The following is a 12,668-nucleotide window of genomic DNA, read 5'->3' on the forward strand; positions in this document are numbered from 1 at the left end:
TCTGTTTAACTGAAAACAAAAGCAAACTTTTTTTCAGAGCCAGAATCTGGAATCATACGTAACAGAGAATGATATTGTACAAGTTGCTTCATCTCTTTAAGTAACGGTTTCTCAAACTTACAAGATTATTGTGAGAACTAAATTAGTTCTAAAGTGCTTCCATGTAAAGTGTATGTAAATGCTTAAAATATATAGTAAGTGCTGAATGCATATTAGAAATAATAATAATCTTTATTATAATTTTTACTATTTCATGAGAAATGCTTATTTTAATACTGAGCAAATAGGAAGAGTTCATGGCTTCTCTATGTTTTTGAAGTGTCATTTAATATATTATATATATAAAACATATATATATTTCAGTCACACATTTGTCCAAATACCTTGACAAATTAAAACAAAATAACACAAAATTCTCACGCTAGTTGTTATAAAGTAATAGAACAAGTGATATGTTATAAAGAGCATTTATTTCTCATGTCTTTGATATTAAAAATAGTTGTATTAACTTTTTATCAAAATGATTGCTTCCTTCATATAAATCTAAGAATTATGCTGTCTGATAAATATTGGAGAGATTAACTACTTTGAAAATATAGAAGCTTTTTGTCTTTTTAAAATAGTTGTTTTTTTGCAGATGTTAATACATTTCAGCAGTACAGTATGGCCTTTTTCAGGTTAAGGTGCTGAGCCCAAACCTCAAAGAATCACTGCAAAAAGATTGGATCACCCCTCTTCACCCCATTTCGTTATTTAGTTAGTGAGAACCACAACTGGCTAAACCTTTGTGGGGGGCCGGGCACGGTGGCTCACGCCTATAATCCCAGCACTTTGGGAGGCCGAGGCAGGCGGATCACAAGGTCAGGAGATCGAGACCATCTTGGCTAACACGGCGAAACCCCGTCTCTACTAAAAATACAAAAAATTAGCCGGGCATGGTGGCAGGGGCCTGTAGTCCCAGCTACTCGGGAGGCTGAGGCAGGAGAATGGCATGAACCTGGGAGGCGGGGCTTGCAGTGAGCCGAGATCGCGCCACTGCACTCCAGCCTGGGTGACACAGCGAGACTCCATCTTAAAAACAAAACAAAACAAAACAAAAAAACACCTTTGGGGGGAAATTATCAAATAAAACAATTAAACTCTTTTTAGAATTTTACAACTTTTATGTTAGGAAAAAACAAATACATTTGTGAAAAGCTTAAAATCCAGTAAATGACTTGAGGGACTTGGGGCAATCCTAGGGTGATGAGGAGCAGGTTAGTAACAGTGAAGGACTTAGCACCCCAGGGGGCCAGAGGCTGTAATATACCTTATGAGCAAGTCATTCTTATTTAGTCTTGCCCGTTAAGAAGTCTACTTGGACTACAGGCTTTTAAAAATGCCCTTTTAATTTACTATTAAAAGAATATTCCTAGCAGAAGTAGTCTTTGATGCTAAATTATATTTTAAGAATAACTAAAATTAGAATTCTGTTCTTTTTATAACACCTGTTACACACACACCCCTACCTAGTGTGTTGGAATCAGTTTGTATGGGCTCACCAAAGCCTACTGTTCAATTTTCAGGAGTTTTGTAAGCCATTTGATGTCAGACAAGTGGCCTGAAGTTTGTTATGGTGGTGGTATTTACACCATGAAAATTGGCATGTTATGGTGGTAGTATTTACACCATGAAAACTGCTACAAATAGAAATCTTTTTCTTCTTCTCTTGGAGAGCCACTTGTTAAACACTTACCAGCTCACCTGTGCTTGAAAATATTTCTTCAAATAAAATGAAAGATGGTTAGCTTTGAAAATTTTTTGTATAAAAGTTTACACGGGAAAAAAATAAACTAATTTTTTTTTCCACCTGTGTTTTCAGGGATACGAAAAGACCGAAGAGGAGGGAGAATGTTGAAACACAAGCGCCAGAGAGATGATGGGGAGGGCAGGGGTGAAGTGGGGTCTGCTGGAGACATGAGAGCTGCCAACCTTTGGCCAAGCCCGCTCATGATCAAACACTCTAAGAAGAACAGCCCGGCCTTGTCCCTGACGGCCGACCAGATGGTCAGTGCCTTGTTGGATGCTGAGCCCCCCATACTCTATTCCGAGTATGATCCTACCAGACCCTTCAGTGAGGCTTCGATGATGGGCTTACTGACCAACCTGGCAGACAGGGAGCTGGTTCACATGATCAACTGGGCAAAGAGGGTGCCAGGTAAGAATGCAAAGCTCAGCTTTTAAGAGTCAATAGCTTTTCAAGAACTTGTTGTGATGTCATGGGAGAAATAGTGGGGGAAAAAGAAGCAATAACATGTTATGTAATTGGTTTCAAGGTTACAGGAGATGTGTTCATTTTCAGTATCAATACACTGTAATTTTCCTGGAGATTAGGAAATAATATTTTTAAATCAAAATCTAGAAGACTGAAATTCTTAAATTGACATAATTTATTTTTAACCCATCTTATTTACCAAAAAGATTTAGGGTGGACACTACATGATAAAACTATTTAATAGTATATGTTCACAGTAGCAGAAACTTTTAACACTAAATGAACTACAAAAGTTTTTAATATTAATGACCTTTGTTGAAAACATCTCAATTATTAATCAAACAATTTTATCTTAAAAAGATTTTTAAGATTCGGTGTGGTGGCTCGTGCCTGTAATCCTAGCACTTTTTGGGGCTGAGGTGGGAGGATTGCTTGAGCCCAGGAGCTTGAGGCCATCCAGGGCAACGTGGCGAAACCCTGTCTCTACAAAAAATTTTTAAAAATTAGCTGGATGCAGTGGCACACACCTGTGGTCCCAGTTATGGGGGAGGCTGAGGTGAGAGGATGGCTTGAGTCCAGGAGGTCAAAGCTACAGTGAACCGTGTTTGTGTGGAGTGCCACTGCACTCCAGCCCAGGTGACAGAGCAAGACCATGTCATAAAAAATAAACCACACACAAAAAAAGAGAAAGATCTTTATGGATTAAAAAGATAATAATAGTGTATTTACTGAATGCCAATTATTTATCCAACCTGGTGTATGCTTAGTATTTTAGGAGAAAGAGAAAGGCAATGGAAAAATAAATTAAGGTATCATCCCTGAAAGAAACTTTTAGAAAGACACAGTGGCTGAAGTGATACCTTGTTCCTTCAGTTGATTCTCTCAGAACTGGTGTTCTGGTAAAATTGGACTGTTACTCCTGTTATTCAGGGAGAAGAACTCAAGTTTGTATGGCAACAAGACTAGAAAATGACTTTCTCCCTGCCCCAGTGTATTCGTTCAGGAGCTAATGTAGATGAACCGAGGCAAGAAGATGCTAAATTTTTTTTCTGGGCTTATAGGTTAAATGAGTGATAGATTTAGTTGGAGGTTTTCTCATTTGGTTTCTTTTAATAGATGAAATTAATTGTTTCCTATGAAGCATGAAATGTTTTATATGAAACTAAAAAAATGTGGAGTTTGTACTTGCATTTCAAGGGTCACTGCTCTGTTATAGGCCAAGTGAACTTATGTCTGGCCTTAGAGAATCTTACATGTATTTGCATCTATCAGTATATAAACATGTGGGCCGTAGAATAAGGAGCCAGCAGTACCAGAACCCAGCCTTGTTAGAGACCACCATTTTGGTGGTTGAGTGGTTATTAGTTTACATGGAAGCATGGAGAATAATAGGCAAATGTAGGTTTTCAGCGTCAGTCCAACTGGCAAACAAAAATTTCTGGTCATCTTCAGAATGAAAAGTTTTCTTGAGTACCTACATATTTTAGCATTTTCATATGAAGCAGATACATTATAAGTTAATTGTTGGAATCTAATTGTAATATGGCTGTAAGTTTTTTCTTTATATTTGTTATTGCCTTGTTCTTATATTTTAGGGAAAGAGAAACAAACAAACAAGCAAAGAAACTAATGGTCATATATTTGAGAGCCAACTCTTGGTTGCTGTTCAGTTTTATTTTCCTGTAAACATATATTTTCCCTTATGAAATCTTGGGAATATTAGCTCTGGAGCACTGCTGAACTCAAGTACAGACATTTTCATGTGTATCAGTAGATTCCCATCATGACATTTTTATAATAATGTTGAAGAGCATTTTAAACAACTGGAATTAAGCTCAAATACATTACCAGTGGTTGAAGAATTCACATCAATAATCTTCTGAATTTAGGAATAAAATGGAGAAGTCAAGGAAAGGAAAATATTATACACAGGCTAGCAATAGTTAAAATACAATTATTAAAGCCAGAGCTAGACAAAATTATGGCAATGAGATGTGTAACAAAACCACTCTGTAACTTCATCATGTTAGTTTAAAAGACCTGAATGATTCCAAAATCCTTAGACCAATAAACTATGTCTTCTTACTTGATAATTAAAAAAAAGAATTATAAAGGCAAAATGAAATTATATGTATGTGTGTTTGTGTGTGTTCCATGGGAATACAGCTGTTGTAAATCAAAGGCCTACTTGCCTGACCAAGCAGAATAAAAATAGTCATTGATTTTAAAGAGACTAAAAGTGAGGGAAGAAAAAAGTCTTCTGCAAAAGCTCTACAGATGGTTGTCAAGCTTTTCAGAAAAATAGACAAAGCAACATTTTGAAAAGGATTTATATCTTTTATATGTTCAAATACCATCTGTTATTTAAAAAACATAGCCCACACTGAATATCTGATATAGACAATATAACATTTATGAGATAATAGTTTGAGAATGACAATAATAATAGTAAGTTTTAAAAAGAGGAAATAGGCCGGGCACAGTGGTTCATGCCTGTAATCCCAGCACTTTGGGAGGCCGAGGTGGGTGGATCACCTGAGGTCAGGAGTTCAAGACCAGCCTGGCCAACATGGCAAAACCCCGTCTCTACAAAACAGTACAAAAATTAGCCAGGCTTGGTGGCACACATCCATAGTCCCAGGTACTTGGGATGTTGAGGTGGGAGAATTGCTTGAACCTGGGAGGCAGAGACTGCAGTGAGCCGAGATCCCACAACTGCACTCCGGCCTGGGCAACAATGAGACTCTGTCTCTAAATAAATAAGTAAAGAAGGAAATAGTAAACGTCATTAGTAAGAAGAATAGCAAAATTTCAGTTCTAGAAATACCCAGAATTAGCTATATGATACAAAAACCCTCATGAAACATTTGGATAATCCTCAGAATACCTATCAATATAACAAAAACTATGAATTGACTTCATTTTGAATCATGAATTTTTAACAAAAATAGTCAATACTTTGGGCTTAGTAGCTCTAGAAGTGCTTCTTTCTTCTTTCTTTTAATTAACAGAATATTGTCAGAATTTTCAAATGTTGATGATTATAAGTTGAATTTTCCTTTTCATTAATCCCTGGGGCTTATTTTTTGACTTGATATGTTTCTCTACTCAGAATTAAGATGTGAAGAGCTTTGGGATAAAATGCATCATACAAGTGTGAGAGTCAAGTTCCAATCCATAAAGTACTTCTGGTAGACCTGGATAAAGATGACCTTAAGAAATGATTTTTTTTTTCTCTTTGCAGTTTAAAAACAACAGTAGCAACAAGAATGATAAAACCTATGAAGCCAGCTCTGACAAAAGATGTTTTTTTATAACACATACTATGTATCTACTTTTTGATATTTATCTATCGAGAAGACTTTTCTCCTTATAGTTTGCTCTGAAATTTGTTTATATTTAATAGGAATTTTATAGCCTTATCCCTGGGTAGAAATTCAGTTTTTTTAAAAGTAGATAATTAAATCTTAATTTACTATTATTTTACACATGGTGAAACTAGTCAATAAATGTAATATCATTGAGCTGAAGGTTAAAAAGGAAAAAATATGACTGCAAGAGTGGTTGTATTTTTGATTTCAGCATCACACTCAATTGCATCATTGAGTGGTTCATTCTTAGTTTCAGTGTTAATGAAATACATCTGAGTTTTTTTCCCCAGAAGCTTGAATTGTGTCACCAAAGTGTCATTTTGATTTATTGGAAGTTAAGCCCTTTCCAAAATTCACCATAATTTTACATGTCTCGAAAGCAATTTTATACTTCAAGTCTGTGCTATAGTTCTGTATATTTTATGAAGATTTGGATAGGTATCTAGCCCTGAGTTTTTTATTGCCTGTTAAATACTTATAACCAAAAGTGTAGCAGCCTCATGAACTGCTGCTGGGCACAGATCTGGGAGAGTGCACTCAGAGTGTTGGCCCAGGAAGAGGAAAAGAGGAAAAGGGGCAGTTCAGTGGCAGCTTGGCTTCCTGTGAAACATGTCGCCTTAACCACTTCCTCATTCTTTTAGTGGCAAACTAGACGACCTTCTACTTCCCCTTTCCTGCCGAGTCCCCCTCTAATCAACACTCTAGAAGGCCCCTCTTCCTCCTCAGTCCTGACTCCCTGTCATTTACTTCAGGTTGCCTCCTTGCTCAGTTTTGGCCCCAGGGGTAGGCAATCTCCTCTTTCTGGACATGTCTCCCACCAGCCCCAAGTTCAGATTTCTTGGAAGTTTCTGTGTTGTCTCGAGGATGCATGGTTGTGTGAGTTATTCCAGGGCTCAAGGCCTCTTCTGTGTCTGTATTCCCCAGGAATCCAGGAATTCACTTCTCTGCCTCTCATCCTCATCCTCATCATTAAAATGAGCAGATTTGAGCTCAGGAAGTGCTTGAATAAATGAATAAATGAACAAATGAAAGGTGATTTTTGAAAGTCTTAATTTTAAGAAGTCTCTGAGCCCTGTTACAGCTCAATTTTCCCATAAACTAGAACTTCTCTCTAAGGCTGTGACATTTCTCCTTTTTCCTCTCCTCAAAATCTACCTGCTGTTCTGATATCTCCCTGACAGCCACCGTAGTGAGACTCTATTTCCATTTCCAATCTCTCTTTTGTAAGGGACAGAGAAACAGCTAGAGAAATATGGAGCCAGGCGCTCTGAGGACTTTAGCAGGCTTCAACTCTATCTGCAAGTGAGTTTCACTTAGCGAATGAAATTGGAAACTTAAAGTGCGTAGGGATGAGGGTTCCCGGAGAAGGTGTAATACCTCAATCTGGGAATTGGGAGCATCTACAAGGAACACACTCAATTCTGGGAGGTTCCTGTAGATTTCAGAGACTTAGCAGGGCTTCCCAGCACTCTGCTTCCCAACCTGTCATTGGACCAGTAAACCCTGCTCTCAAACTGTTGTGGTGTCCAGCATGCTTTGGCAAGGTAATGAAAGATAACATGACATGGACGTATGGGTGACATCCTGGAGAGAAGACAGAAGCCTCTGTTTAAGGACAAGATTTGCCATTTAGATTTTGCACCCACTGTATAATAAAAGCCTTAGGATTGGGCTGGAATCGCCCTAGCAGGCATGATGGCAGCCCCTCTGGACTGGCAATATGCAGCTTTTTTGCAAGTGTTCCATGTCCAAGTCACCCCACCCAGCTTTCTACTGCTCCCGTGGAAGCTCTGGTGAAACGCAAGGAAAGCAGCTGCTGTTGACTGGATTTTTCTTTCACATGAAACTTTGAAGCCTCATAGATGCTTATTGGCCTGGATGCTATTAAACCTTTAAAAATCCTTTTCTCATCTTGAGAGTATTTGAGAAACATGTCTGGGGCATTTTGCCCGCCCTCCTCCAGGTTCTATGTCAGTGAGTGATATGGTTTGCCTGTGTCCCCACCCAAATTTCATCTTGAATTCCCATCTGTTGTAGGAGAGACCCATGGCAGGTAATTGAATCATGGGAGCAGGTCTTTCCCATGTTCCTGTGATAGTGAGTAAGTCTCAAGAGATCTGATGGTGTTAAAAAGGGGAGTTTTTCTGCACAAGCTCTTCTTCTCTTGTCTGCCACCATGTGAGATGTGCCTTCCACCTTCTGCCATGATTGTGAGGCCTCCCCAGCCACAATGGAACTGTAAGTCCATTAAGCCTCTTTCTTTTGTAAATTGCCTACTCTGGGATGTGTCTTTATGAGCAGTGTGAAAACAGACTAATACAGTGAGTCTGGGTCAGTGTGTGTTTATGTTGAACACGGTGGACCTGTGGTGTCCCCAGGGCACCCTTTGGGGAATGTTGGCCTGTGGCTTTGCTACTTCCAGGGGGATTTGGCATGGAGAATGTGTGTTTTAAGTAATAGATAGATTATGATTGAAGTGTGTTATGGGCTGAATTGTCTCTCCTCAAAAAGACATGTTAAAGTCCTAACCCCCAGTATCTCAGAATCTGACCTTCTTTGGAAATAGTGCCTTTATATAGGTAATCAAGTTCAAGTGAAGTCATTAGCACAAGCCCTAATCCAATAAGGACTGGCATTCTAATGAAAGGGGAAATTTAGACATAGAAACAGACATGCACAGAGGAAGATGATATGAAGAGACACAGGGAGAGAACGGTCATGTGACTGGAGTGCTGGGTCTGCAAGCCGAGAAATGCCAAGGTTTACTGGCCAACATCGGAAACTAGAAGGGGCAAGAGTGGACTCTCCCCCTCAGAGAGCGTATGGCCTTGATTTCAGACTTCTAGCCTCCAGAACTGTGAGACATACATTTCTGTTGTTTTTGAAGCCACCTAGTTTTTGATACTTTGTATGGGAGCCCTAGGAAATTAATACAAAGTGTATTAAAAATAGAATTTTCTTCTATTGTATTTTTGAGGCAAAAGAAATAAGGAGCTATTGATTTAAGGAGGAAGGTTTGGCTCATCTAGTATAGACTTGGCTAATCATTTACCCTTGTATATTTCTCTTCTGCCTGACCAAGTAGTTCACTGAACTGGCTTAGAAGTTGATTTATAATTGTAAGAGTTTACGCATCAGAAGTTGATTTATAATTGTTAACAGTTTCATGCATCTACCTCATAAATACCTTGTAAAAGATTTTACCCTTCAGAATAATGTTTTCCTCTGGTACTTTAGTAGTTTATCCTTTTTTTGCATCTTTGATGCATTTGAATTCATCCTGGTATGCTGTGTGAGCTGGGGCTCCAATGTCGTTTTCCTACAGATGGCTCCACAGTTGTTTCGGTTTCATTTGAACAGCCTCCTACAGAAGTATTTTTCAGACTTCTTTTATACTTGACTTCCAAGTTTACTACTGGTTAAGAGCTTTTAAAGTAGGGGGAAAGGTATGACCCATTGGCCTACTCGTTTGATTATTTTTTCCAATTCTGAAATCAAAAATTAAAAAATTTATTCAAAGTTATAGTTTCACTTAATTTATATTAACTGCATAGATAGTGTGATTCATGTGTCCTGCTTGGACATATTTAGTAACTTTTAATTAATCTTAGAGATAAAAGATAGAAATCTATGAGACTTGAGACATTTAAATAAGACCAGTACTGATAAGAGGTAATCAGGTGAAGTGCCATTTGGTTGTAACAGGACATCAAAATTGTTCCCCGAGAGTGAAGGATGTTCCATTCTCACTTTTCCCATCTGTCCTCCCAAATTCTTTCACTCTTCCTGATGCTTTGAACCAACTTGAAAAGTTAGTCCACTCAGAACCTCAGCTGTTAAACTTTTAGCCTCTGCAAACAAACTAGCCGTTTTCCTCTTTGTCCCTTTACCATCAAACTCAGTTGCTTCTCCTACTCCTCTCCCTTCTGCCAGGGGCTCCACCCTTGTTCCTCATTCAACAGTGGAATCATCTGTGTGCCTGTCTCCTCTTTACTGTGTACCATTCGGTCCTCTTCTTCACCATCTCTAAATTTATGCATCTTCCCTGTTCCACTGTCACCAGCTTGGTCTACATCCTACTTTGATCATTTGGATTTAGGTCCCACCCTAATCGAGTATGACTTCATCTTAACTTGATTGCATCTGCAAAGACCTGATTTCCAAATATGACCACAAGTAAAGGTTCAGGTGGACATGAACATTAGGAGAGACAGCACTTCAATTAACAGTTAGGCATTAGGACTTTATTATCTAGCTTAGTAATTGTTTTAACAGATAAATAATAGTATCCCCTAAAGTTTAAAATGCAGAACCAGATTATGCCTCAGGGTGCCTAACCTGAGAGGAAGAGTCTTTCTTCAACAGATTCTTGGGAAAGACCTTTGTAAAAAGGCTGGTGACCATTCTATTTGATTTCTACTTTCCAATATTAACTGCTTAAGTCAGACAATCTCCTTGGCCCACGCTTTCCCCTGCCATTCTCCCCTTCACATAATGTCTTCATTTTATTTTTCCTTTGTTTTATTCCCTGAACTCCCTTCTCTCTATTCAGATTCCCTGCCCATTTTTTCCCCTAATGAGACACCTGACTTCCTACCTCCTTTTTGAAACTTCAAACTGCTTAGCAAATACAATTTCGAATTGAGTTTGCTGTCACAGAACAAAAACTAGTCCTTGGTCCAGAGTATCTTGCAGGACTGAATCAACTGTGGTCTAAGACACAATAATAACTCTTAATTATTTTCTTGTTTCCTTCATGGTATATTTGTTGCTGGATGATGAGTTTATATTATGGTTGAATTTCCTTTTTGAAATGAAAAGATGAATAGTCTTTATTGGCTGGGTATCTATTTTTATCCAGAAGACTTTGCAAATGAGAAGTATTTCTACAATCTGAGTTTAATTTGCTTAAGCAATGAGCTTGTTCTTTAAGAGTTGTATATGTGCAAAATAAATTTAAATTAAATAAATCATATTTTAATGTAGTCAGGGTAGCTTTCATTTAAATAAAACCTATGACAAATATCCACGTGAAGTTATCACTCCTTTAACAAAACAAGTGTTCTCCTTTTTTATTGAAATACTAGTTTTCACAAATTGAGATTCCTTAATGTGATGACTGCTTGGACTGACTATAGTATAGCTGTGTTCTTAGAATGGCCCTGAAACCACGTGGCCTCTCCAAGATGCATGTGGCTGACTTTCTGAGGTGACTGCATTGAATCTTTCTGGCTTAGCTTATTCTGCATCCAGATCCCTGGAAGCTATTTATCCCCAAACAGTGGTATATTTAGACCCATCGTGTGCTAACCTCTCTGTGCCCTAAGTACCAACATAGCCAAGCCAAAGTTCGAACTTTGCTGCCTTACAATGGAGGTTACATCTTAGTGATGAAAGAGGTTAATTTTCTTTAGGAGTTGAAGACCAGAGAACTGCAAAAAGGGGAGAAAATCAGTGTGGCCTCTAATGAGAGCTAAGTGAGTGAGGCAATAGAAAACAGTGAGGACCGGCCAGTGCGGTGGCTCATGCCTGTAATCCCAATACTTTGGAAGGCTGAGGTGGGCGGATCACGAGGTCAAGAGATCAAGATCATCCTGGCCAACATGGTGAAACCCTGTCTCTACTAAAAATACAAAAATTAGCTGGGTGTGGTGGTGGGTACCTGTAGTCCCAGCTACTCGGGGGGCTGAGCGGGGAGAATCGCTTGAACCCGGGAGGCAGAGGTTGCAGTGAGTCGAGATTGCGCCACTGCACTCCAGCCTGGCGACAGAGTGAGACTCCGTCTAAAAAAAAAAAAAAGAATACAGTGAGGACCTTGGAGGGAATCTTACAGTGGAGCAGAATTAAAAGAGAAGAATTCACCTATTTCCTATATAACTCCCTCTGTAACCGATAACTTTCTAGAGAAAGCTCACTGAATATATTTGAAATTTGTTTCATACCACTTTTATGTTATTGCCTTCTTTCACAGGAACCAGAGAGCTCTAACCTGTACATTTGCTTTGTTGTCTTTACTTTAGACTACAGCCTAAACTGACTGTTGATTTTTGGCACAATTATTACTTCTCTCCTTTCACCCCGCCTCTAGCCCTTTCTTAATTACCCCCATTAGGTATTTTTCTTGCTAGCGTGAACTAAATCCCCTGTCTCAAGCACGTGGCTGTACATTGAAATAGAATGTTAATTCATTGACGAAATTAACTGTTCCTGATTGGGAACCCCTAGTTCCAGGGAATCTTAGGGTTTCAATTCTGTTGCCTTGGTTACTAAACTGTTCCATGCAGTTTGCTCAACTTTGAATGGATACTTCTCTTAGGAACATTCTCCCTTGTAAGTAAATTGCTTGATGTGTTAAAATCTAAGTTCTGTTTTAAAATTCTTGAGACAAATTCACCATGATTTAGTTTTAAAAACAAGTGGCCTTGTCCTTTTAGTCTAGGATTTATCACTTAGCTGTATCTAGCAAAGCCCCTCACACAATAGTAGGAAAAAGCAGAAGTGTGATTGCTAAATGAAGGGGAAATGTAATAAAATGATGGAAGTGCCCTTTTTTAGGGGGAATTAAAGTTTCTCTTTGTAGTGTTACATGTGTTCATTATGTGACTTTCATAAATACAAACCCCAATAAAACGGTGGGCAGTTCCCTCTCTGGAGATGTTAAGTGTCTCTTCATAGAATAACATGGCACATCATAACATTTGATTCTTTTTACCTGGTCAAGATGTTTGCTTATGGCATTTGAAATGCATATTTTAAAACTAGGTAGATGAATGGTTTAAATATAAAAATTCATTCAAGGCCCTGAGCTATAGAAGAATATCTTCCAAAACATGCATTCAAGTTCTATCTGTCAGTGTTTTTCTTTTTGCATCAATAAGGCAGCAATGGAATACAATCAGGTTTATTTTTTCTTTATTGCTGTCTACAATTCAGAGATATAACCTGAAAAATATGTTGTCTCTTCCCAAGTAGATCTTGTAATTCTCTGAACTGTGATCCAGACCAATGCCGCCTTTACATTGGGTCTGTGGAAGTGGGAGGGT

General features: G+C 38.5%; 1 protein-coding gene across 3 annotated transcripts in view; it reads left to right on the forward strand.

Moving 5' to 3' along the window:
• Window positions 1-12,668, forward strand: part of ESR1 (estrogen receptor 1) — a 416,254-nt gene that overhangs the window by 253,446 nt on the left and 150,140 nt on the right. For all 3 annotated transcript variants that reach the window (XM_063605040.1, XM_063605039.1, XM_063605041.1), the window contains one exon: window positions 1,862-2,197. In XM_063605040.1, the coding sequence (XP_063461110.1) occupies window positions 1,862-2,197 (336 nt within the window). The remainder of the gene's footprint in view (window positions 1-1,861; window positions 2,198-12,668) is intronic.

Source organism: Pan paniscus, chromosome 5 (genome assembly GCF_029289425.2).
Source record: "Pan paniscus chromosome 5, NHGRI_mPanPan1-v2.0_pri, whole genome shotgun sequence".
NCBI lineage: Eukaryota > Metazoa > Chordata > Mammalia > Primates > Hominidae > Pan > Pan paniscus.